The sequence below is a fragment of the Xenopus tropicalis genome, chromosome 5 (genome assembly GCF_000004195.4).
Source record: "Xenopus tropicalis strain Nigerian chromosome 5, UCB_Xtro_10.0, whole genome shotgun sequence".
NCBI classification, from domain to species: Eukaryota; Metazoa; Chordata; class Amphibia; order Anura; family Pipidae; genus Xenopus; species Xenopus tropicalis.
The window spans coordinates 9,011,167-9,038,523 of NC_030681.2; the positions used below are offsets into that span (position 1 = coordinate 9,011,167).

The window sequence follows — 27,357 nt, forward strand, 5'->3', positions numbered from 1 at the left end:
GGCCAGATGTGGCCCGCGGGCCGTAGTTTGCCCACCCATTGGCTACATTCTCTCAACTCCATGAATAAATGGGATGTTTGTACAAGTGTATAGCGCCCCCTATATTCTTGGAGTTGAAGCCCCTGTAAACCTGTTAGATATTCCTCTGTTCTACCTTTACTACAATGTAATGTGAATCTGAAGTTCTCCTTAACTAATAACCAAAGTTCTTATATTCATGAAAGTGCAATACAGGGTTCTGGGTATCTGTCTGGGTATTTATCTGTTCCTGGGGTCACAGTAATGGAAATATCATTATGATATATGGAAGGTCGGGTTATTCTAGTGTGCAAGGAGCCAATCACGTGTGCTCTATATGAAAAGGTGGATTTTACAATTAAAGGGCAACTGCAGGGTCTGTGTCCCACCCCCGGCCCCAGTTTGTCCCTCGGCTCGGCATGGAGTCTGGTCATTAATAGCGATTTTCCGTTCTCCCAGGGTAAAAGAACGAACCTGCGGAAGAACGGATCCGAGCGCATCGCCCACGGAATGAGGGTGAAATTCAACCCCCTGGCGCTGCTCCTGGACGCCTCGTTGGAAGGAGAATTCGACCTCGTACAGAGAATCATCTATGAGGTAAGATGAAAGGTCCCAATGGGGGCGGGGGGGGGGCGGTCTCTCCATGCCAAGTACCCCCTCCCAGTTCCACACAGTACTGGGCACCGACGCTCCCACTTGGATTAAATTGATAGGACAAAGACGTACAGGGCAGTTATTCCCCTTCTCCTTCCTTGCAAAAACTTCTATTTCTCCACTTCTATTGCCTGAGAGAAATAAAATGCCTTCTGCTTAAAGGAGAAGGAAAAGTCTAATCACTGGGGGGTGCCAAAATGTTAGGTGTACCCCCCAGTGATTGGTTACCTGATACCCCCTGGCTAGCTCAATTTTAGGGGGTGATGTAATAAAAAGGCTAGGTTTGCCCAGGTGCAGTAACCCATAGCAACCAATCAGCAGGCAGAACTTCCTGGTCACCTGTTTATAAGCAAACATCTTATTGGTTGCTATGCGTTACCGCTCCTGGGCATACTTACTTTTATTACATATGGGGGTTAGTATGTTAATGAAAATAAAAAATAAATAAATAAATAAAATTTCAATTGGTCTCCATTTTTATTTCATTAATTTTTTTAATTATTTGCCGACCCCGGCAGTCAAAAAACTATTGCTCTGTGAGGCTACAATTTCATTATTACTTTATTACTTATCTTACTATTCAGACCCGCTCCTATTCATATTCCAGGTTTTCATTAAACCACTGCCTGGTTGCTAGGGTAATTATGACCCTAGCAACCGTAAAGCTGCTAAGATTCCCAATGGGAGAGTGGCTGAATATAAAGCTAAATAATTCAAAAACCACAAATAATAAAAATGAAAACCAATTGCAGTTTATCTCAGAATAGCACTCTCTACAACATACTAAAGGTTAATTTAAAGGTGAACAACCCATTTAATTGCCCTGCAAATCATCGCCTTGCTTTGTGCCCGCAGGTTGAGGATCCCAGCCAGCCCAACGACGAAGGCATCACGGCCCTGCATAACGCAGTGTGCGCCGGTCACACCGAGATTGTGAAGTTCCTGGTGCAGTTTGGGGTGAATGTAAATGCAGCTGACAGTGACGGCTGGTAAGTGGCAGTTACTCCATTGGCCGCCCAGCCACAGATCAGTCGTGGAAACCGCTGGTTTGTAACGGCCGTAATTCTCTCCCGCAGGACCCCGTTACACTGTGCCGCGTCGTGCAATAACGTGCAAGTGTGCAAGTTCCTGGTAGAGTCCGGCGCCGCCGTGTTTGCAACTACGTACAGTGACCGGCAGACCGCCGCCGACAAGTGCGAGGAGATGGAGGAGGGATACAGCCAGTGCTCCCAGTTTCTCTATGGTAGGTCTGGGGTACTGGGCTTCAACAGATACTGACACTAATTGTGCCATAAAAGTATTTGCAGAAAGCTTTTACATTCCCTATCAGATCCCCCATGTTCCTCCATGAGGGGGCGGCCATATTTGTGCAGCAGAAGCCCGTTAGCTTTAGAAGCTGTAACTGACAGGCTGAGAAGGGAAACAGTCAGGTTTAGGGACTCCAAGTAATAATTACTTACACAAGCAGCCCTATCAGTGAGAAATGATCAACATGACCTATAGGGAACTTCTTATGTACAGGTATCGGACCCCTTATCCGGAAACCCATTATCCAAAAAGTTCCGAATTACGAGAAGGCCATCTCCCATAGACTCCATTTTAATCAAATAATTCACATTTTTAAAACTAATTCCCTTTTCTCTGTAATAATAAAACAGTACCTGTACTTGATCCCAACTAAGATATAATTACCCCTTATTGGAGCAGAACAGCCCTATTGGGTTTATTTCATGGTTAAATGATTCCCTTTTCTCTGTAATAATAAAACAGTACCTGTACTTGATCCCAACTAAGATATAATTACCCCTTATTGGGGCAGAACAGCCCTATTGGGTTTATTTAATGGTTAAATGATTCCCTTTTCTCTGTAATAATAAAACAGTACCTGTACTTGATCCCAACTAAGATATAATTACCCCTTATTGGGGGCAGAACAGCCCTATTGGGTTTATTTCATGGTTAAATGATTCCCTTTTCTCTGTAATAATAAAACATTACCTGTACTTGATCCCAACTAAGATATAATTACCCCTTATTGGGGCAGAACAGCCCTATTGGGTTTATTTAATGGTTAAATGATTCCCTTTTCTCTGTAATAATAAAACAGTACCTGTACTTGATCCCAACTAAGATATAATTACCCCTTATTGGGGCAGAACAGCCCTATTGGGTTTATTTAATGGTTAAATGATTCCCTTTTCTCTGTAATAATAAAACAGTACCTGTACTTGATCCCAACTAAGATATAATTACCCCTTATTGGGGGCAGAACAGCCCTATTGGGTTTATTCAATGGTTAAATGATTCCCTTTTCTCTGTAATAATAAAACAGTACCTGTACTTGATCCCAACTAAGATATAATTACCCCTTATTGGGGCAGAACAGCCCTATTGGGTTTATTTAATGGTTAAATGATTCCCTTTTCTCTGTAATAATAAAACAGTACCTGTACTTGATCCCAACTAAGATATAATTACCCCTTATTGGGGCAGAACAGCCCTATTGGGTTTATTTAATGGTTAAATGATTCCCTTTTCTCTGTAATAATAAAACAGTACCTGTACTTGATCCCAACTAAGATATAATTACCCCTTATTGGGGGCAGAACAGCCCTATTGGGTTTATTCAATGGTTAAATGATTCCCTTTTCTCTGTAATAATAAAACAGTACCTGTACTTGATCCCAACTAAGATATAATTACCCCTTATTGGGGCAGAACAGTCCTATTGGGTTTATTTAATGGTTAAATGATTCCCTTTTCTCTGTAATAATAAAACAGTACCTGTACTTGATCCCAACTAAGATATAATTACCCCTTATTGGGGCAGAACAGCCCTATTGGGTTTATTTAATGGTTAAATGATTCCCTTTTCTCTGTAATAATAAAACAGTACCTGTACTTGATCCCAACTAAGATATAATTACCCCTTATTGGGGCAGAACAGTCCTATTGGGTTTAATGGTTAAATGATTCCCTTTTCTCTGTAATAATAAAACAGTACCTGTACTTGATCCCAACTAAGATATAATTACCCCTTATTGGGACAGAACAGTCCTATTGGGTTTAATGGTTAAATGATTCCCTGTATCTGTCAGATAGTGCCACTTACACAGCTGCCATACAGCTCATCTTACACTGCTGTTACTTTCATTAAATGAAGGATTTTGATTGGGTGGCTGCTAGTGTTTAGTAAGAATTCTTACCCCCCCGTCACATGATTGGTTCCCTAGAACAATAAACTTGTTGCATTACTGGGCGCCCTGGGATGGAATTTAATCGGAGAATCTCGAGGGCTGATAAGGTGCCTGGTTCTTGCCGTGCCCGGCAGTAGCCCTGGATTAAATAGCAAACATGGGGCCCTGTCGGGCTGGGGGGCCACATTCCTGAGACTCTTTGTACTTCAATAGTCTCGGAGCCAAACGTAGAAAATTGCATCATTCTTAAAGGGCCAGTGACGCACTCGATATAAAGAGCAACTGGGGGCATTGGCTCTGAAAGCAGATAATGCTATAAAATAAGTTTATTTTCCCTTTAATTAGCGAGTTTGTTTTCCTAAGTAATTGCCTGTGGGGCATCTCGGGGTAATTGCGTTTGTGCCAGAAGCTGCAGGCAGTTGTCACAGCGAGTCCCTGGAATCTGGGCAAACTGACAGTCGCTGCTGTTTTTCTCCCCGGCCTTTGTGCTGAAATAACGATCATTTTAAAGGGGAGCTTCATGTTTTTGAGTTAATTATTAGTATGAGACAATTTGCAGTTGGTCTTAATTTTTTATAATTTGTGATTTTTTTTTTTTTTATTGTTTCACTTTGTTTAGCAGCTCTCCTGTGGGATCTCGGCAGTCTCTAGCTGGTTGCTAGGGTTCCAGTTACCTTAGCAACCAGGTTGGGGCTTGAAATAGAGACTGATATGTTTATAGATGAGAAAAATAAGTAATAAAAAGTAACAATAATAATAATAACATTGTAGCCTCACAGAGGAATAGTTTTTTGGCTGCCGGGGTCAGTGACCCCCATTTGAAAGCTGGAATGAGTTGGAAAGAAAGGGCAAATAATTAAGAAAGTATAACAAAAAATAAAGACCAATTGAAAATTTCCTTAGAATTAGCCCTTCTTTAACCTACTAAATGTTACTCCACAGGGGTGCAGGAGAAGATGGGCATTATGAACCGGGGGATTCTCTACAGCCTGTGGGACTACGAGGCCGAGAGCGACGACGAGATGTCTCTGAGAGAAGGAGACTGCATGAGCATCCTGCGCCGGGAAGATGAAGATGAGACGGAGTGGTGGTGGGCCCGATTGAGTGACAAGGAGGGATACGTCCCCCGCAACCTGCTCGGGGTGTGTATAGCCAGCGTTGTGTTCTGTTATTTACTGTATCTCCAGCATGGGTAAAGGCAGCACTTTATATGGGTTCAGCAGGAACAGCCCTCAAGCTAACCTTTACAGAGAGAGCATCAGTACCAGTCTGCACTGTATTCCCCAGTATTTGGGACAGTTCTGTATACAAAGCATGTATACAAAGCCTCTGTAGAGGGATAGCATACAGTTCTGCAGGAACAGCCCCCTGCATATGTATACAAAGCCTCTGTAGAGGGATAGCATACAGTTCTGCAGGAACAGCCCCCTGCATATGTATACAAAGCCTCTGTAGAGGGATAGCATACAGTTCTGCAGGAACAGCCCACTGCACGTATACAAAGCCTCTGTAGAGGGATAGCATACAGTTCTGCAGGAACAGCCCCCTGCATGTATACAAAGCCTCTGTAGAGAGATGGCATACAGTTCTGCAGGAACAGCCCCCTGCACGTATAAAAAGCCTCTGTAGAGAGATGGCATACAGTTCTGCAGGAACAGCCCTCAAACTAACCTTTACAGAGAGAGCATCAGTACCAGTCTGCACTGTATTCCTCGGTATTTGTGTACATGCAGGGGACTGTTCCTGCAGAAAAGTCCCAAAGCCTTTGTATAGGGATAGCATACAGTTCTGCAGGAACAGCCCCCTGCATCTATACAAAGCCTCTCTGGAGGGATAGCATACAGTTATGCAGGCATGGTTAGTTCCCTGTCTTAAAGGGGGTAGTTCACCATTTAAGTAACTTGCAAAGACAATGATAATACAAACTGCAACTGGTCTTCAATTTTTATTTATGGTTTTTCAGCTATTTAGCTTTTTGTTCAGCAGCTTTCTGGTTGCTAAGGTCTTATTTACCCTAGAAACCAGACAGGGGTTGGAACAAGAGATGGGAATATGAATAGGAGAGGAACTGAATAAAAGGATAAGTAATAATAACAATAACATTTTAGAGCTTTGGGGTTCAACACCAGCATTTGCACAGGTCTTAACTTAAGGTTACAGATATACAGAAACATTGGGGTAACAGTCACCCCGCTATAGTTCCAGGGGTACCCAGGGCACAAATAAGCACTCACCCCAAATCCCCCCTAACTGGCCTTCAGGCTGGGCCCCCTTAGCCCATAACAAGGTTACAGATATATAGAGACATTGGGGTAACAGTCACCCTGCTATAGTTCCAGGGTACCCAGGGCACAAATAAGCACTCACCCCAAATCCCCCCTAACTGGCCTTCAGGCTGGGCCCCTTAGCCCATAACAAGGTTACAGATATATAGAAACATTGGGTAACAGTCACCCCGCTATAGTTCCAGGGTACCCAGGGCACAAATAAGCACTCACCCCAAATCCCCCCTAACTGGCCTTCAGGCTGGGCCCCCTTAGCCCATAACAAGGTTACAGATATATAGAAACACTGGGGTAACAGTCACCCTGCTATAGTTCCAGGGGTACCCAGGGCACAAATAAGCACTCACCCCAAATCCCCCCTAACTGGCCTTCAGGCTGGGCCCCTTAGCCCATAACAAGGTTACAGATATATAGAAACATTGGGGTAACAGTCACCCCGCTATAGTTCCAGGGGTACCCAGGGCACAAATAAGCACTCACCCCAAATCCCCCCCTAACTGGCCTTCAGGCTGGCCCCCCTTAGCTCATAACAAGGTTACAGATATATAGAAACATTGGGGTAACAGTCACCCTGCTATAGTTCCAGGGGTACCCAGGGCACAAATAAGCACTCACCCCAAATCCCCCCCTAACTGGCCTTCAGGCTGGGCCCCCTTAGCCCATAAACAAGGTTACAGATATATAGAAACATTGGGGTAACAGTCACCCCGCTATAGTTCCAGGGGTACCCAGGGCACAAATAAGCACTCACCCCAAATCCCCCCCTAACTGGCCTTCAGGCTGGGCCCCCTTAGCCCATAACAAGGTTACAGATATATAGAAACATTGGGGTAACAGTCACCCCGCTATAGTTCCAGGGGTACCCAGGGCACAAATAAGCACTCACCCCAAATCCCCCCCTAACTGGCCTTCAGGCTGGGCCCCCTTAGCCCATAACAAGGTTACAGATATATAGAAACATTGGGGTAACAGTCACCCTGCTATAGTTCCAGGGGTACCCAGGGCACAAATAAGCCTTCCAGTGGCCCCAGATACCCCAGTCCGACACTCTCCAGTAAATGGTGCTGCTTTCTGATTTGTATCAATGGAGAGATAGAAAGAGACTTCACAACCTTCCAGTACTTTTCTTCATGAGTCACAATCTCCTGCACACTGACGTGGGGGTAAAGCAGAATTCCAGCTACAGAGGATGGGGGTGAGCGTGCAGAACCACAGAATAACTGCAGCACAACAGACAGACTTGCATAGATCTTTATTTAATCATCAGGTACCCACGCTAATGCCCCCAAACCCCCCCCCCGCCAATCATGCATGGATATTGCATTCATTTAATTATGTAGGGAAAATGGGGGCTCTTAAAGGCTAAACACAACGATCAGTTTGAATCTCCGTAATCTGTTAGAATTGTATATTTCTATTTATAAAACATTCTCTGAAGGCATTTTATATGGACAGAACATTGGCGCTTTGTGCATTTGCCTTTATACATAAGTGGAAAGCACCATTTTGTCAGGCTTGGGCGGGGCTTCCTTCTTAGACTTGAGGGGAAAGCACCATTTTGTTTGGCTTGGGCGGGGCTTCCTTCTTAGACTTGAGTGGAAAGCGCCATATTGTCAGGCTTGGGCGGGGCTTCCTTCTTAGACTTTATTGGAAAGCGCCATATTGTCAGGCTTGGGCGGGGCTTCATTCTTAGACTTTATTGGAAAGCTCCATATTGTCTGGCTTGGGCGGGGCTTCCTTCTTAGACTTTATTGGAAAGCGCCATATTGTCACGCTTGGGCGGGGCTTCCTTAGACTTGAGTGGAAAACGCCATATTGTCTGGTTTGGGCGGGGCTTCCTTTTACTTCTAGTGGTCTCCCTGTCATATATGTATAATAGGCTCCACCCTCATACTGTACGGCAGCAATATGGCCCCTCCCACCCATATGTATTAATAGGAATGTTCTGTGCATATAAAAAGCCGTATCCGCACTTCCTACAGTTACATATAAATCCATTAAATCTCACCCCCCCCGGTTACTGATTGGCTGACGTTTATCGTGCACCTTGTTAAAGTATCTAAAGGCAAAATCTGCTCTAAAACCCGTCCCTCTTTATATTAAATGCATATATTTATATATTTCCTAAATAAAAATATCCGTAGGGCACGGGGGCCCCAAAGCTCCTTTGTGAGCATTTACATTCCCTGAATAGAAATATCCAATCAGCAGTCTCTGTAAACAGTTGCAAGCACAAGGCATTGTGGGTAAAGGCCACCCATGGATCTCACAGTATAGAGATGTGCATTGAACGAGAACATTGTATTTTCTTCTGCAGCACAAGCACCTGTAACTACGACTCCCCGCGATGCACCACCAGGAATGCTGGGAAATGCAGGTAAGTGACAGCCAGGAACCCGTGAGTCTTGCAGATTCTGTATACGAGAACCACCAATGGCAAAGCGCCGGGGTCCGGGCTTGTCTGGTAAAGCTCTCAGTACAGAATATATGGAATATTGTACCCCCTATTTTAAAATATAAGGAGATTAGAATGAGGCCAATGACCACATAAAGGCACAAGGCTGTGTTTTACACATCTGGGAGCTACTATACAGTAAGGATTAATGTACCCCCTACTGTTAATGATAAGGATATTAGCAGTCACTGAGGGGTTCTGTGCCCATATAAGTGAGTTATACAGTTTCACTCATGTATTATAAGGGATAATGCACCCCCAACTGTATCTGATAAGGATATTAGCAGTCACTGAGGGGGTTCTGTGCCCATATAAGTAAGTTATACAGTTTCACTCGTGTATTATAAGGGATAATGTACCCCCTACTGTAAATGATAAGGATATTAGCAGTCACTGAGGGGTTCTGTGCCCATATAAGTAAGTTATACAGTTTCACTCATGTATTATAAGGGATAATGCACCCCCAACTGTATCTGATAAGGATATTAGAAGTCACTGATTAGTTATATAGGTTAAAAAAAATGACAAATTGACCTTCATTGTGCTTATATTATAAAATAGGGGGTATGGTATTATACTATATTCTGTTGCTATGGCTTACGTAACATGGCAAAGCACCTTTTATTAGGATCTATATTACCGCGTATTATGGCTTCTTCATATTATAGTAAAATAATGTGTTTATGGGAGCTTAATAGGATTTCTCTGGTCCCCACATGGTAAAGCGGTATTTTGGTTTTTCTTTTTTTTTTTTTTTTTAAATAAGGCACCCAGATTCCCAATAACAACGCGTTTTAGACGGGTTCATCATCCTTGGTCGGGGTGTTTCCTTGATGGACGATGGTTCTCGGCCTCCTCGGGGCAACGGCGGTGCCTCAGATCACAGTCAGGGAAAGCCACTGTGACAAAAAGGAAACATCGCATTAATGGGAGAATCTTCTGCCCAACTCTGGTTTCACCAAATAATACATAGTGCAATATGATTGGCTGATTAACAATGTGACCCAATGTCAGATCCAGCCCAATAGGGTTACTATACACAGGGTCATTTCTACATGCAGGCAATATCCCTTAGCTGTATTTAGCTCACCCCAATATTTCTAAGGGCAACCCCTTGGTCAGGCTTGATAAGTAAAACACGGATACCGAATGCCCTATTTCTAGCAACTTTGCAATTGTAGATTGTAAGCTCTTTTGGGCAGGGCTCCCTTCACCTCCTGTATCGGTTACTGATTGCTTTATATGTTACTCCTTGTAGAGTGTAAGCTCTTTTGGGCAGGGCTCCCTTCCCCTCTTGTATCGGTTACTGATTGCTTTATATGTTACTCCTTGTAGAGTGTAAGCTCTTTTGGGCAGGGCTCTCTTCCCCTCTTGTATCGGTTACTGATTGCTTTATATGTTACTCCTTGTAGAGTGTAAGCTCTTTTGGGCAGGGCTCTCTTCACCTCTTGTATCGGTTACTGATTGCTTTATATGTTACTCCTTGTAGATTGTAAGCTCTTTTGGGCAGGGCTCTCTTCCCCTCCTGTATCGGTTATTGGTTGCTTTATATGTTACTCTGTATGTCCAGTGTATGAAACCCACTTATTGTACAGCGCTGCGGGATATGTTGGCGCTTTATAAATACATTTTATTATTATTAATAATAATTCTAATAATAATAGTAATTGGTCTTCATTATTTATTTGCTATAGTTTTTGATTAATTGGCCCCCGGCAGCTAACCCATTGCTCTGTGAGGCTACAATTTTATTATTTTTGTTACTTTTTATTCCTTATCTTTCTATTTAGGTTCTCTCGACTATTTATATTCTGGCCTCTCATTCAAACCACTGCCTGGTTGCTAAGGTAAACCAGACCCTAGCAACCAGATAGCTGCTGAAATTCCAAACTGGAGAGCTGCTGAAGAAAAAAACCACAAATAATAAAAAATGAAAACCAACTGCAAATTGTCTTTGTCAAAAGTGACAGAACGTCCCTTAGATACCTGCCCCCGGTGTTACTGATAGAAAGGGAATCTGCCCAGCTTGTTAGATAGGCTTTACAGCTCACTTTCTGTCTTTAGAAAGTGAGGGAAGGGGTGACTTGTGCATTACAGTCAGCAGAGGGCGCTACAGACAGTACTCACAGTGTCCATCTTCAGAGTCACCACTCCGGTCTTCTCAGTGTCCATCTGGTTGAAGATCTCTGTAGTAAGGCAAAAATGACTGAGTAAGTGATGTGTGTTGGTAATTCTAACAGCAAGCGAGGGCTCCCCACTTTTATCTTGTTAAAGGGAAACTACACCCCCAGAATGAATACGTAACCAACAGACAGTTTATATTATATTAAGTGGCCTATTAAAGAATCTCCCCAAACTGGAATATATATATCAGTAAATATTGCCCTTTTATATCCTTTCCCTTGAGCCGCCATTTAGTGATGGGCTGTGTGCTCCCTCAGAGATCAGCTGACAGGAAGTGATGCAGCTCTAACTGTAACAGGAAGTAGTGTGGGAGCAAAAGGCAGAACTCTGCCCATTCATTGGCTGATGGGGCCTAGCATGTATGCGTGCCTTGGCTTGTTTGTGTGCACTATGAATCCTATGATCCCAGGGGGCGGCCCTTAGTACTTAAATTGGCAGTTTCCTATTTGGGTTTATCCAATGGCACATACTACTAGATGGGACTTTACAGCTCATCTGTTTTATGCAATATATTCTCATAGAGACCTAGATTTTTCACTTCCAAAAACACTGCACTAAGTGAAAAGAAAAGCCAGGTTTCTTTCCTTTTATTTTGTATACATGATCTTCTGTGTCAGACTTCCTGCTCTCAGAAAAATATTTCAGGGAACTGCTCAATTTTTACCTCTCTCCCCCTCTCATCTCAACTCTCTCCCCCTCCCATCATCTCTCTCTCCCCCTCCCATCATCTCTCTCTCCCCCTCCCATCTCAACTCTCTCCCCCTCCCATCTCAACTCTCTCCCCCTCCCATCATCTCTCTCTTCCCCTCCCATCATCTCTTTCTCCCCCTCCCTTCTCAACTCTCTCCCCCTCCCATCATCTCTCTCTCCCCCTCCCATCTCAACTCTCTCCCCCTCCCATCTCAACTCTCTCCCCCTCCCATCATCTCTCTCTTCCCCTCCCATCATCTCTCTCTCCCCCTCCCATCTCAACTCTCTCCCCCTCCCATCTCAACTCTTTCCTCCTCCCATCTCAACTCTCTCCCCCTCCCATCTCAACTCTTTCCTCCTCCCATCTCAACTCTCTCCCTCTCCCATCTCAACTCTCTCCCCCTCCCATCATCTCTCTCTCCCCCTCCCATCTCAACTCTTTCCTCCTCCCATCTCAACTCTCTCCCCCTCCCAACTGTGCTGTGTAATCTGAGCTACCAACAGCCAGATCTACAGCACAGAAGCTTTGAGACTGAGCTAAAACACACAGAGAAAGCTTCTAGGGCTGTTACTCAGGTATGGTAAAGCTTTCTGCAGAATAAATATAGGGTTCTAGGCACTAATGTGGCGAATCTATTGGCAATAAAATGCCAAAATGTCTTTCCTTTTCCTTTAATAGTAAAGGGATGAAGAGCAACCCTAGTGTTTAGTTAGACTGCTGCTTTGGGGGTAGGTCCTGGGCTACTTACTGAACATGATCTCCAGGCGCAGAAGGCATCTCACAAAGTTATCAAAGTCAATGGTATGGTCTTCATCCGCGAAGCGAGCCACCAGCAGCTCATTAATGGTGGAGTTCACCTTAATCCCTGAGGTTGTAGCAATGGGAACATATAAGGGCCAAGCTACATGGTTAGATATGACTGTAAAGAATGAATATAAAACTGACCTGCAGCTTCCAGGGCTCCCCGCATCTCATAGGAATTAATAGTGCCGGAGTGGTCCCTATCCACGCTGCTGTATATTTTCTGTTACCAGAGAGACTTCATTACTCTTGTACAAACAATTGCCCAATGCTTATCACATGCACATAATGACTTATTATTATTATCCTTTATTTATATAGCACTGACATTCTACAGCCCTGCCCAGTGGAACTTGCACTCTAACTATAAAATTGACTATAGTAAGTATTATTATTAGCCAATAATAATAAATAAAATATATGTAATATAATTTTATAAATAAAACTAACCCACCTGTATGTTTTTGGGAGGAAACCATGTGGGCAAGGGAAGACCATACATTGTATATAGAGCCCTGGCTGGAACTGAACCCAAGACTGGGTTCCTGGGTTCAATTCCAGTCAGGGCATTTTGTTATTTTTAATCCTTTCCTAATAAATATGTATAACAAGTTCCTCCTCATTGCATATTGTCTATTTAGGGGCTATTAATGACAGACATGTTATTTTTTTTATAAATACTGCCTTGATAGAATGTTATGTTTGGGGCACAGAGACACTGGGGGCAATACCTACCTGGTACTTCAGTATTTTTGTCCATAGGATTTTGAACTCCTTAAGGCCAAGTTTCCCTGTACCATCAGACTGGGAGAGAGTAAAGGGAAATAAACAATATATGCAATGTGACAGCAGCACCCTTGGAAGCTACTCGCAAAATCGTTTTATGGCCAACCCCCCCAAGAACCCAGGGAAGATGAGTTACTTTGCATATATATATATAGAAACTGCATATGAGACTGGGCCCCCCAGCCGCCCAAACAGCCACTCCTGCACTGAAATACCCCTTAATGGAAATGCAGAATCACATTACTACCTTGTTGTAGCACCAACCGTGTCTGGTAAGGCCAAGTGTATATCTAGAATCCCTGCCATAAAGCAAGACAGCACTGTTGTTTTATACCAAAAAAGGAAGTCAGTGCATACTGCCCTTTTATTTGCCGACCATAATGAACAGACAGTGTTAGACAACAGAGCAGCACAAGGATACATCCAGCAGGTCAACAATTGTCCTACAGGTCTCTATGCTGAACCCATCGGACTTTATGTCTTCTCCTGAAAGAACACAGCAGGCAGTCAGTCATTACAGGCAGCTTTTAGGGCCTTTTCAGGTATTGGAAGTGGCAGTAATTGGGCATCTGTGCCTGGGCAAGAGATATGTGAACTATGCTTGTAGCCTAGTGCCTGTATGGCCAATCAGCTGTGGGGGTGTATGGCCAATCAGCTTTGGGGGTGTATGGCCAATCAGCTGTGGGGGTGTATGGCCTGGCCACCAGGGAACTAAGAATAGAAGAGCCACAATGATACAAAATGCACACAGGGCCGCCATCAGAAATCACAGGGCCCCTCACAACAAAATTTTCTGGGCCCCCCTCCTCCCATGCCCCACCCCCAATGGCCCCTTCCCCAGTGTCTCCTCCCATCAGTACAAGGACACACAGACATTGGTAGCCAGGACCCACCTTAAAGATTGGTGGGGTTACGTTTTGCAGTGGTGCCAGGGCAGGGACCACTAAAACATTGCTCTCTCCCCCAGCATCCTCCAGCTCCCCCCCCAGCATCCTTCCCAGCAACTTTCAACTCTCCCCCAGCATCCTCCAGCTCCCCCCCAGCATCCTCCAACTCCCCCCCAGCATCCTCCAACTCATCCCAACATGCATCCATCCCAGCATCCTCCAGCTCCCCCCCCAGCTTCTTTCCCAGCATCCTCCAGCTTCCCCCCCAAGCATCCTCCAGCGCCTCCCCCCAGCGTCCTATGGCTTCCCCTGCATCCTACGGCTTCCTCCTGCCTCGTACGGCTGTGACCTCATCCTTCTTTGTACAACTGTGTCCCCAGGATCCCCCACTGCGTTCTCACTTTTATATGGTTGCGCCCCATGTGTACTGACATCACACGTACGCATAGGGCGTGACCAATAGCATTACTGCTGACCACCAACAACAAGGGCCTGGAATTGAGGGGGCCCGAGCTACCTGGGCCCGGGACGACTGTCCCCCCTGTGCCCCCCTGATGGCGGCCCTGAATGCACATATACTGGCATACAACTGCCCCACATGGGGACAAGGCAGCCGTGCCACCCCAGGGCCCTATATTCAGAGTGCTGCCCAGATATACAGTCCATACTGCCTATGGAGCCAGGGTTTTTTCGGGGCTGCTCTAGTGTCAGTAAATAGTATTATGGGGGTGATATGGGGTCCTGGGGGGGCAACATGGCAGTTAATGACTGGGCAGCACAGGATGATTATATTTAGAACACAAGCTGGGATTCAATAGCGGCTCTGCCAGCACATGCCCAATACTCAGCACAATAATCCAGATTCCGACTACAGAGAGACTTACGCTTGGATATCACCTTCTGTAGGATGTTAAAGAGTTCATGCGGAGAGATCTCTTTGTCCTGGGGGGGCAGAGAAACACAAATTAGGGTTCCGGTGACAGACAGGGACATAGAGGGAGGTCGTTGCAGAGGCAAAGGGCCCCGAGCCTATAAAGGAGGCCGCCTTAAAACTAAAATATTCCCAATTTCTAAACAAAATATCCATTTATCATTACTCTAAATGATCATTAATAACACTGCAGCTTATTCTGTACCCAGAAGGTACAGGGTTAATGGCTTCAAGGACGGCAGTTTATTTAAATGCCATTAGTATTTGTAAGCTCTACTGAGCCGGCTCTCTGTACCTCCTGTACTGGGAGATATTTTTTGCATGCAATATACACACCCATTTATTGTGAGGTGCTGCTTTATACATACGTCATTATAATAATAAAAAAATAATAATAATGCAGCCTGGCAACTTGGCATTTGTTTGGCGCTTACCCTACAGAGCATTGGCAGAGATTCAAGCTATGGCCACTAGGTGGCGTATGAAGACTGGTTCAGCTAAAGCAAGCAGTATAGCAGCTCCCAAGCATAAGAGCAAAAAAAATATCTCAATGCAAGTTGGAGTGATATCCCCCCCCCTCACCCCCAGCAACCGATCAGCAGAACAATGGGAAGGGAGCAAGATAGCAGCTCCCAGTAGGTATCAGAATAGCACTCAATAGTAAGAAATCCAAGTCCGGCTTGGGACTCCTCCAGTTACATGGGAGTAGGAGAAACAATAGGTTAGCTGAAAGCAGTTCTAATGTGTAGTGCTGGCTGAAAGCTCAGACTCAGGCACACTTTACTGCTGCGCTGCAAGTTGGAGTGAAATCCCCCCCCCCCCCCCCCCCAGCAGCCGATCAGCAGAACAATGGGAAGGGAGCAAGATAGCAGCTCCCAGTAGGTATCAGAATAGCACTCAATAGTAAGAAATCCAAGTCCGGCTTGGGACTCCTCCAGTTACATGGGAGTAGGAGAAACAATAGGTTAGCTGAAAGCAGTTCTAATGTGTAGCGCTGGCTGAAAGCTCAGACTCAGGCACACTTTACTGCTGCGCTGCAAGTTGGAGTGATATCCACCCCCCCTCACCCCCAGCAGCCGATCAGCAGAACAATGGGAAGGGAGCAAGATAGCAGCTCCCAGTAGGTATCAGAATAGCACTCAATAGTAAGAAATCCAAGTCCGGCTTGGGACTCCTCCAGTTACATGGGAGTAGGAGAAACAATAGGTTAGCTGAAAGCAGTTCTAATGTGTAGCGCTGGCTGAAAGCTCAGACTCAGGCACAAGGCACTGAGATGGCGCCTACACACCAATATTACAGCTACAAATACATTTGTTGGTACAAGAATAAAAGGTTAAATGGCAGAGGGAATTATTTGCTGTGTAACAGTGTCATTTAGAGATAAAAAGTGCCCCATAAATATCATGACAAGACATGACAAGTCTGCTTACTGGGCATCCCGGAGAGAGATGTTATTGTTTTCGGAGCACTGACTGGAAGCCCCGTGTGTTCGATACCCGGCATGTACCTAATAATATCTCACAGAGCCTGCGGTTTCCCCAAGGAACAGAGCAATTACGGAAGTGAGAGTAGTAGGTACAGAGCCCAAGGGAACAGAAAATGCTTAGGAAATGAGCCCTGACTTATTTTACATTCAGTTTTATTTTTAAGGTTTACTTGTTCTACAATGGAAGCAAATGCAGCTCAGTACATTGTGCCGACAGTGCCAAATGCTAGAAGTAATGGCATCCCGTGGCCTTGCAGCTACTCATATGTAAGTGCTTAATGGGCCGGCTGATTATAGAGCTTTCACAATCCTACTGATTTATTTAAACAGCAGCAATCACTGTAATGAGACCCAGAATGGCTGAACCTACGGATCTGGCGCTGTCACTGAATAGAGCTACAAGGAGAAAAGTAACCGCACACTCCAGTAATGAAAAGCGAAAAAGTAATATATTTATTAGAGAAAAATATCATGTAACAAATAACTACATTAGCCCAATGCATTTCGACCCATTAATGGGTCTTCATCAGGGGCTAATAAGTAAAAAAGGGGCAGAAAGAAATAATACAGGTATAGGACCCATTATCCAGAATGCTCGGGACCAAGGGTATTCTGGATAAGGGGTCTTTCTGTAATTTGGATCTTCATACCTTAAGTCTACTAAGAAATCAATATAACATTAATGAAACCCAATAGGGCTGTTCTGCCCCAATAAGGGGTAATTATATCTTAGTTGGGATCAAGTACAGGTACTGTTTTATTATTACAGAGAAAAGGGAATCATTTAACCATGAAATAAACCCAATAGGGCTGTTCTGCCCCCAATAAGGGGTAATTATATCTTAGTTGGGATCAAGTACAGGTACTGTTTTATTATTACAGAGAAAAGGGAATCATTTAACCATTAAATAAACCCAATAGGGCTGTTCTGCCCCCAATAAGGGGTAATTATATCTTAGTTGGGATCAAGTACAGGTACTGTTTTATTATTACAGAGAAAAGGGAATCATTTAACCATTAAATAAACCCAATAGGGCTGTTCTGCCCCCAATAAGGGGTAATTATATCTTAGTTGGGATCAAGTACAGGTACTGTTTTATTATTACAGAGAAAAGGGAATCATTTAACCATTAAATAAACCCAATAGGGCTGTTCTGCCCCCAATAAGGGGTAATTATATCTTAGTTGGGATCAAGTACAGGTACTGTTTTATTTTTAAAGAGAAAAGGGAAATCAATTTTAAAAATCTGAATTATTTGATTAAAATGGAGTCTATGGGAGACAGGCTTTACGTAATTCGGAGCGTTCTGGATATCGGGTCTCCGGATAACGGATCCCATACCTGTACTCACACAAAAGTGAGGGTATATATCCTTGTGTTAGTATTATTACTTTCTGCCCCTTTTTGACTTTTTAGCCCCTGATGAAGACCCATTAATGGGTCAAAAAGCATTGGGCTTATGTATTTATTTGTTACATGATATTTTTCTCTAATAAACGTATCACTTTTGCACTTTTTATTACTGAAGTGTGCAGTTACTTTTTTGATCTACTTGAATATTCATATGTACCCCCCAAATCTGGATCGGGTGTGCGCCCTTACACATTGGGCCACTAAATAGAGCGACAGTACATGCTTGGCAATTAAATGCAGCGTGCCTAAGCTTCGGGACACACAGGCGTTATTGCAGTTTTTCATGCCAAACGCAAGTAAAGTCGCCTGTGCATACGGAGTCTGATGCTTTTAGATGCCAAGCAAATAAAATAAATGCCGGAGGGGGGATCAACCTTTCTCTATTGGGGTAAAATAAAAGATAGCAGTGCATAGACATTCCCATAGCTGCACAGTTAGGCCTACGGCACACCGGGCGCATTCTCCACCGGTTTTAGCTTCGCTGTAGCTGCTTGACTTGGTCATTCCCTTAAATAGAATCGGCTTGCCGCCGGCCCATCTAATCCAGCAGGACTTTTACTAGCGCCGCCAAGACTGGAGCCAAAGGGGAATAACAGGGTCCAGAGTCACAGGATAGGCAGAACCAGTGTCGGACTGGCCCACCAGGATAATGGGACCCGGTGGGCTCAGGCTCACCCAGCCATTTGCCTTGTAGGCCTATACCAGGGCCTTCCCCCATTTCAATATGAGAACAAAGAGAAAAAATGGAAGGAAGGATAGATAATAATAATACATACAGATACTGTATATACTCGAGTATAAGCCTAGTTTTTCAGCACCCAAAATGTGCTGAAAAAGTCACCCTCGGCTTATACTTGAGTCGGGTGCCATGGGTCCCTCTAGACTAGCACCCTCTCTCCTTTGTGTGCAAATTAGGCCCCCCGCAACCAGACCCCCCAGTGCCCTGGCCTAGTCTCCCACTAGCAATACTTATTCCCCCTTACATCCCTCGGGGACTGGGTCTGCTGCCAGTTTGCCAATGTGCAATGAGTGTGGGGTAGTACTTAGTACATAGTACTCATATTGTTTTTGTTGACCCTCTTCTCCGCTTACAGAGCTAGTTTACTGTTTTTCTTTGAAATAAATAGTGAAAAACATATACCCCACTGATGCCTCAATTAATGTCATTTTATTGGTATTTATTTTGATTATTAAAACTTAGCAGTAGCGGCTGCGTTTCCCACCCTAGGCTTATACTCGAGTCAATACGTTTTTCCAGTTTTCTTAGGTAAAATTAGGTACCTCGGCTTATATTCGGATTGGCTTATACTCGAGTATATACGGTAAGTGATAAAGGGAATAAAGAAGGTGAATGAAGAGAGAAGGAAAAATGGTTTGGAAACTGGGGCCACAGTCTAAGGATTTCTGCTGGGCCCCCTGGCACCCCAGTCCGACACTGGGGAGAGAGCAAAGTGAATCAGGAATGAAACGGCACACAGGGTATCAGCGTCAAACCGTGAGATGCGTCCTACCTCCGGCGACTGCGCGTCATTAAATGGAATGAGAAAAATGAAGGCTGATTAGTAACGAGTGAAATTCACACACATGGAACAGTACGGACTGCAGCAACATGGAGAATCATCCCTGAAATTGCTATAGGGCCCGGTAGGGGAAAACATGGCGCCCAAGCTACATGGCAGTGTGTATAGGAGAGCATTTAGTTGGCAATATATATACATATATATAGATGGTATATATATAACTATTAAAACCACAGTAAAGCTCCCCCTGCTGTTCATTTAAGCTGATTGGACACAATCCGTAGAAAAAATTGCTTTAGTGAGAAAAGGAAAATCTTGTGACGTTGCTCTGCTTAAAACTGATGTCAGATGACTCTTCTCCGCTCACTCACCTCATATCAGCCCAAATGAACAGCAGGTGGCGCTGTTGTTTTGTTCCATGTATCCATTACATATTTAATATGTTGAAAATAGAAAAAACAAATAATGCAAATTGCAAATGTGCTCAGAATAGTAATCTGGGCAGTTTTACAGTTAATTTTCATAATCCATATTTTCTTTATTTTTCTATTTTAAAGCAACAATGGGTCATCTCTCCAAAATGCCTTTCCTCCAGCAACAAAGGGAATTGCCGTTGGAAAGGCCTATGCATCGCTTTGGTTTTCCACAGGAAGTGGTAAAATGACGAGAAGTGGCTCAAAGTTTCCTTCTGAAGCAACTCTATGCGACTTCCCCTCATTCACCACTTCCAATTGTGTGGCTAGCCCAGTGATTCGCTAGCAAGCCATTAGTAATAGCAGCAGGTACTTACTCAGAGATATGAATGTTTAGGTGTAGGTAGTTAGTAAGCACTGAGCCTAGTGAGAGAGAGCAGTAGGTAGGGACTTGCAGTGGTTAGTAACTATGAAATGGCCAGTGAGTGTTGGGGGGCCAAGGACTGGCTAGGGAGAGCAGTAGCCAGCTTGCCGTAATGTGCAGGTTGGAGATTTTCCGACCCTTAGCCCCCCTAACCTACCCCTTCTCAACACAGTCCAAGGCTGACCTGCCCAAATACAAGGTCGGACTGGGCCCGAAACCTGTAAATACTGTTGCACCCCTGCTGCCTTCTCTCCCCCAATTGTGGCAAAGTCCAGGTGTGTATGGGGGGCGGCAAAACCCCCAGTCTGAAGCTTACCCCCCTAACCTGCTCCTACTTAACCCTGCCCAAAGCTGACCTGCCCACATACAAGGTCAGACTGGGCCCGATAGACCCTATAACTGTAAGTACTGTTGCTCCCCCGCTGCCTTCTGTCCCCCAATTGTGGCAAAGTCCAGGTGTGTATGGGAGGGGCAAAACCCCCAGTCTGACGCTGCCCTGTTAGCTGAGGGGTGGGCTTGGGAAACACTATAGCACCACCGGAGGGGCTATTGGGAGCCCAGCTGCAATGCGCAAACTGGATGCTGCTTATATTGTTAGTGGGCAAAACCCACACCTGCCCTGAACCGGAAGTGGTGGCCCATTTTTTTACCCTGAACCCCCCCCCCCCGAGCCGTGTGTCTACACCACTAGTCAGGACAAATGCTACTTAGTGAGAGCAGTCACCGCTCTCAGAGTCTTATTACAGGCTATGGAGTCAAACGACTGAATATAAAAATGTAAAGGGCCCAATTGGTGCCATAAACTCACATCTCCTGCCAGCGCCAGGAACATCCTTTTGAAGTTGGGGTCGATGGCATCTTCATTGACGTCCTGGGAATGAGATGGACAGTGTGAGAGGCATATTAGCGGGGCAATAAATGTATTAAGACACAGGGTGGGAAAACAGATATCGGGGGGCCCTTCAGGGCTGTTCTGCAAGGCTTTGTCTGATCCACACTTCAAGCAGAGACAAAATGGCCACTGCTCTCCAACTGTGGATAACATGGAGGCTTTTATCACCCCAGACCCACACTGTAATATTCTTAGGTGCAGGAAGACTGGGGCACTTCCATAATCAACAGGAAATACACAAAGAAAATTACATTTGATGCAAGTTTCCTGTAGCACCAATAAGGATGCACCATCACTTTAGGATTTGTGCCCACTGGCATCTGCTTGTGAGCCCAGGGACCAGGTGTGGGCATAACAACAAACAAATCCATTTATTTAATATCCATAAAATATTAAAAAGACAAATCCCATTACAATGTACAAATATACGCGGGGGGGAGCCTTGGGAGTGGGAGTGCAGCCGGAGGAAAGGCTGTAATGTGAATAGGGGGCTCACTAGTGATGTGTGGGGTCCGGAAAAACTCAACCCGCACCCAAACCTAACCCACATAATGTTGGCTTATTAGGAACCGTACCCGACCCATACCCACATAATGTTGGCTTATTAGGAACCGTACCCGACCCATACCCACATAATGTTGGCTTATTAGGAACCGTACCCGACCCATACCCACATAATGTTGGCTTATTAGGAACCGTACCCGACCCATACCCACATAATGTCGGCTTTTTTAGGAACCGTACCCGACCCATACCCACATAATGTTGGCTTATTAGGAACCGTCCTAATGTCCTTCCGCTCTGTATGTGCCATAGGATCCAACACACCCAACCCGAACCCAGTCTGACCTGCACTCAACCCGAACCCTCATTGGTCGCACAAATTTCAACCCTAACCACCTGACATTAGGGTAAACCCGCCCATCACTAGTGCTCATGTGTTTATATGCTGAAGAATCTGTTCCCATGTTTAACAAATACCCAGAAATCCCTGCCTGGCTCCAAATTGGCACCAGGAACAACTCTGTACTAATTCAGAATCTCTGCAAAAAGTCCATCTAATCCCTTCCTGAAGCTTTCTAATGTTTGTAGATTGTAAGCTCTTTTGGGCAGGGCTCTCTTCACCTCCTGTATCGGTTACTGATTGCTTTATATGTTACTCCTTGTAGATTGTAAGCTCTTTTGGGCAGGGCTCTCTTCACCTCTTGTATCGGTTACTGATTGCTTTATATGTTACTCCTTGTAGAGTGTAAGCTCTTTTGGGCAGGGCTCTCTTCCCCTCTTGTATCGGTTACTGATTGCTTTATATGTTACTCTGTATGTCCAATGTATGTAACCCACTTATTGTACAGCGCTGCGGGATATGTTGGCGCTTTATAAATAAATGTTATTAATAATAATAATAATATATCTACCGGTACAATCGCCTCAAGCAGAGAATTCCATCCAGCTCTCACTGTAAGAACCCCTTTATGCTCCTTTAGAAGAAAGGAGGTTCCATCTAATCTCTTTTATCATTCCAGTAATTACATGGATTTATTAAACACAGTACTACTGACACACGGTGACAAAGACATTACCTCATCAATGTCAGCCTTGATTTCATCATCAGGAACTCTACAAACAGCAACAACAAAAGAAAAACATGAAAACAAGGTTTTATGATGAAGGATGGGCACCTAATATCTCTAAAATCGGTCCTTCTTGTACAAGTGCAAGTTTGAACTAGTAAATACAAAGCAGGACCAATCAGAGCATTGCTGAAGTTATGATACCTGCATAAGACTAATCTAAGCCAACGTCTGATTGGTTGTTTTGCAGAGTTGCACAGTGTCTGAATGGGATGCCAGGGGCCAACCAGAAAACCTTATACCAGGGATCTGCAACCTTTTTTACTTGTGAGCCACACTCAGATGTAACAAAGTGCTTTGGAGCCACACAAGATTGGCTATTTGGTAGCCCCATGGGAACTGCTGGCCTACAGGAGGCTCTGCTTCATGAATGTGAGTAGATACAAAGAGATGCCTTGCCGTGCCTTCTGTCATTAACATGAGTGGCAACCTCTTACTACATGGAGTTTCCATTCCTGTAAATAACAAGCAGCACCGAGGCCTGAAATTCACCGGAGAAGAGAAGTTTAGTGCCGTTACCCTTAGGAATTAAGACTATTAAACCAGTAACCGGGTTAGAACCATCCACCAAGAGAATTAATCCATTGACAGCCCTGGTAGAAACAAGAGTTTCCCATTTCCAGTTATTGGAGTGAATGTTACCCTGTGCCGGAGACTCACGTCTATCATCTTCCAGACTCCCCCCAAAGCCATCCTGTCGGTCATTCATGTGCCATAATCCTCCCATTGTTTCGCCATAGACAAATGTGGGGTGTTATCACTTTGCAGGGACATGGGGCGGCCTGTCTAATGTCAGATTGGACCTCTGGCCTTATTAACTCTTTAATTCAGTTCTGTGGGGCTTGGAGCACTGGTAGGGGGCTCACTGAGAATTGGGGAGAATGGCCATATCTTCTAAATATACCCGAAAGCCCACCTTGAAGGTTAGTAACAGTGAAAACTGGGAAGAAAGTCTATTTGCCCTTCTAAATACACCTTGAAGGTCCGTTAGGGCAAGATTTGTGGGCGGGGGGGGGGGGTATGTACTTGCTGTTCTAGATATTCATGAAGCTATAGCTGAATAACTGATACATTCAATCTTTCCTATATATGTACTTGTTTCAGGAGCTAAGGGGGCCCTGACCAAAGCCTGGACCTTTAATGGACACCCTGGCCAAAAGTTGGCCCTTCAAGCTTGAAAGCACTGGACAACCTCCAACTCAATCTAAAGAAGTCTTTAATACAAACCTACTCTTCCATATAAAGATAATGTCTCTATTCTATGTGTTTGGAAATTCTGGCACAATGAACATACCTGTCTTGGCACCTGGGGAAAAAACGAAGAACGGAAATCCATATAAAAACAGGGCAATTTCCAAATATTATAGAACATATAGGGAGTGTCTTGATGCCTTCACTATACACTAGTTACTAACAATTTGTAGTAACTATTTCTATTAGCTAATTAACGCAAGGTGAGGTAAATAACACATTGTGATATGCGTCTTTACACATGCGAAATGACTTTGATGACTCAGGACTTAATTATCGCATGCTTTTTAACACAAAAAGCATGCGATAAGCGTTGTCGACCTTTAGTGAATCGGCCCCAATCTCTCCTTCTTGTACAAGTGCAAGTTTGGACTAGTAAATACAAAGCAGGACCAATCAGAACATTGCTGAAGTTATACTAACTGCATTAGACTAATCTAAGCCAACATCTGATTGGTTGTTTTGCAGAGTTGCAATGTCACAGCCACGGTGTCTGAAACCTTAGACCAGGGATCTGCAACCTTTTTTACTTGCGAGCCACACTCAGATGTACCAAAGTGTTTAGGAGTCACACAAGCATGATAAAGTTCTTTGGGGATGTCAAATAAAGACTGTGATTGGCTATTTGGTAGCCCCATGTGGCTGCTGGCCTGCAGGAGGCTCTGCTTGGAGTAAAACTGTGTCTCCGGGCTTCCAAAACTTGTCTCCAAGCCAGAAACGTAAAAATGGCACCTACTTTGTGGCCACAACATCCAAGGGGTTGGTGAGCAACATGTTGCCCAGGAGCCACTGGTTGGGGATCACTGGCTTAGACCATGGGGACCAAAGGACCAAACTATTTTCCCATTTCCCCTCACTCAACCTCTTTATTCTTCTAGTCTCTTTTCATTAAATACTTCTATCTATACTTCTTTCATTCCATCAGTTGTGCTTAGAAATAGCCAAGATATAGGTCTAGGAAGCAGGAGGTCCCATTGACAATTGGGCCCATTATGAGTTTCCTGCTATCCCAGTGGGCCAGTCTGACAGAACCACAGTAGCAGCTAAAAGCCTTCAGGTTAAGACTTTCAATTATTATTAAATATTTTTAGAAAATCTTTCCGGCAAACAATGAAAGAGACATTATTAGCGGCGCCCCTGCCCCAATACTTACTTGGACTCGGCGTTCTTTTCAGAGAAGACCCGCAGGCAGAAGTCTCCGACTTTGTGGGGTTCGAATGTGGAAGGCAGAATGACGTACTCCCCTGGGGGCAGCCGGAATCTGTTCAGCACCTCGCGCAGGTTTATATAGGTGTCGGATTTTTCCCGAATCTTGTTCCTTAGAATGTAATCTCGGCTCAGGCGAATGTCCTTCTGGCCAGTGAGCTGAAATGGGAGACAAAAAGCCTGAGTAGATACAAAGAAATGCCTTGCCGTGCCTTCTGTCATTAACATGAGTGGTAACCGCTTATTACATGGAGTTTCCATTCCTGTAAATAACAAGCGGCACAGAGGCCTGAAATTCACCGGAGAAGAGAAGCTTAGGTGCCGTTACCCTTAGGAATTAAGACTATTAAACCAATAACAGGGTTAGAACCATCCACCAAGAGATAGAGAATTAAACCATTGACAGCGGTGGTAGAAACAGCCAAGAGTTTCCCATTTCCAGTTATTGAAGTGAATGTTACCCTGTGCCGGAGACTCACGTCTATCATCTTCCAGACTCCCCCCAAAGCCATCCTGCCGGTCATTCATGTGCCATAATCCTCTCATTGTTTCGCCATAGACAAATGTGGGGTGTTATCACTTTGCAGGGACATGGGGTGACCCGTCTAATGTCAGATTGGACCTCTGGCCTTATTGACTCTTTAATTAGAGCACTGGTAGGGGGCTCAGTGTCAATTGGGGAGAATGGCCATATCTCCTAAATATACCTGAAGGCCCACCTTGAAGGTCAGTAACGGTGAAAACTGGGGAGAATGTATATTTGCTCTTCTAAATACACCTGAAACCCACCTTGAAGGTCCGTTAGGGCAAGATTTGGGGGGGGGAATTCTTTAATACAAACCTACTCTTCCATATACAGATAATGTCTCTATTCTATGTGTTTGGAAATTCTGGCACAATGAACATACCTGTGGCGGCACCTGGGGAAAAAACGAAGAACGGAAATCCATATAAAAACAGGGCAATTTCCAAACATTATAGAACATATAGGGAGTGTCTTGATACCTTCAATATACATTAACAATATGTAAGACATTCAAAACTTTCAAACCTTGACATATGTGAATTTTTTTTATACTTATACAGGTTTATACTTAGAGCAACTAATCAGTGAGTTGCTTTCATTATTGCAAAGTTGGGCATCTACCTGAAGATCTGTTTGTATGGAGAGATCTCCAGATGAATAGACCTTTGTTTGATTTGGCCATTTGTTCGGTGGGCCAATTCAGGCTGGTCTTATGCTTTGGCCCCTGGGCCAAAGATCCTATCATAATGCATTCCTACACAGACCCATCGGGAGGTGACTGCATCAAACTGATGGAGTCCATACTCCATACTCAACAGCATTTATTGGCCAATTTTTGGCCAGATATTGGTCAGGCAGGCTATTCAGCTCCCCTACCTCATAGATGGCAAAGCCAATGGTGTGCATGTCCTCTCCCATCTTCCTCTGCTTCCTGCGGTTCTTCTGTATCAGACCGACAATAAAGGTGCAGCCTTCCTCATTATCATCAGGATCATCATCTGCTTCTTCCAGCTTAATCACATACTGGGGGTTCATCCAGAAGGTTTCTGTAAGCCAACACAATATGTCCATGACCATCTATGTGAGAGTGCTTGTGGGGGTTCAAGAAGAACATAGGCTGGCAATTATATTTCTTTGGATAGTTTACTCATAGTTTACTCTATGAAAGACACACAGTACACTAGTACCTACTGCAATGGGAGGTGTACTTCATATTATGAAACCCAACAGTCTGCAAGTTCTGATACATCACTTTAATGAATAAGTGACCTTTAGAGGTCAAATAAAAATGTTAGATTGCTTGGCTTGATTTAGAGATTTAGGTCAAGTGGAAACCTGCATGGAGGTGCCAAATAAGGGCTGTGATTGGCTATTAGGCAGCCTCTATGCAACATGGTGCCCCTGAGCCACTGGTTGAGAGTGAAAGAAAAGTCTAGACTAGGCCACAGTGATTTCCTCCTGTTATTGGCCTTCTCATTGAACTCTGAGCTCAGCCCCACCTGGGAAATTCCTGCATCCGCCGGCTGTCGAGCCTCTCCTCCACGTGCCGTCCATCTTGGTCAGACTCCACTTACTGTATTTGTCAGAGGCCAGAGTGTCCGGGGTCAGATTGCAGATCTCCAGTCTTGAATAGTTTCTCAAGAAGTCATTGAAGGACATCCTACAGATCCAGAACAGATTGATTGTATGTATTGCTGCCATATCA

General features: G+C 44.4%; 2 protein-coding genes across 5 annotated transcripts in view; one reads left to right on the plus strand and one right to left on the minus strand.

Moving 5' to 3' along the window:
* tp53bp2 (tumor protein p53 binding protein 2) overlaps positions 1-27,357 on the plus strand; it is a gene marked incomplete at its 3' end in the record, with an annotated part of 56,068 nt that overhangs the window by 23,232 nt on the left and 5,479 nt on the right. Inside the window, 5 exon segments of the mRNA NM_001016036.4 lie at positions 478-615; positions 1,528-1,661; positions 1,749-1,915; positions 4,812-5,014; positions 25,554-25,567. Coding sequence (NP_001016036.2) covers positions 478-615; positions 1,528-1,661; positions 1,749-1,915; positions 4,812-5,014 — 642 coding nt within the window.
* Positions 9,212-27,357, minus strand: part of capn2 (calpain 2) — a 38,676-nt gene continuing 20,530 nt past the window's right edge. Inside the window, exons 9-22 of one of the 4 annotated variants that reach the window (XM_031901616.1) lie at positions 27,152-27,312; positions 26,529-26,698; positions 26,035-26,046; positions 25,074-25,285; positions 23,964-23,975; positions 22,619-22,655; positions 20,955-21,017; positions 14,843-14,900; positions 13,493-13,557; positions 13,021-13,089; positions 12,430-12,508; positions 12,233-12,349; positions 10,737-10,795; positions 9,212-9,508 (exon numbers count right to left, since the gene is read on the minus strand). In XM_031901616.1, coding sequence (XP_031757476.1) covers positions 9,485-9,508; positions 10,737-10,795; positions 12,233-12,349; positions 12,430-12,508; positions 13,021-13,089; positions 13,493-13,557; positions 14,843-14,900; positions 20,955-21,017; positions 22,619-22,655; positions 23,964-23,975; positions 25,074-25,285; positions 26,035-26,046; positions 26,529-26,698; positions 27,152-27,312 — 1,138 coding nt within the window. In that variant the 3' untranslated portion in view covers positions 9,212-9,484. The remainder of the gene's footprint in view (positions 9,509-10,736; positions 10,796-12,232; positions 12,350-12,429; positions 12,509-13,020; positions 13,090-13,492; positions 13,558-14,842; positions 14,901-20,954; positions 21,018-22,618; positions 22,656-23,963; positions 23,976-25,073; positions 25,286-26,034; positions 26,047-26,528; positions 26,699-27,151; positions 27,313-27,357) is intronic. The other 3 variants (XM_031901617.1, NM_001005446.1, XM_031901618.1) reach the window with 3 other exon arrangements.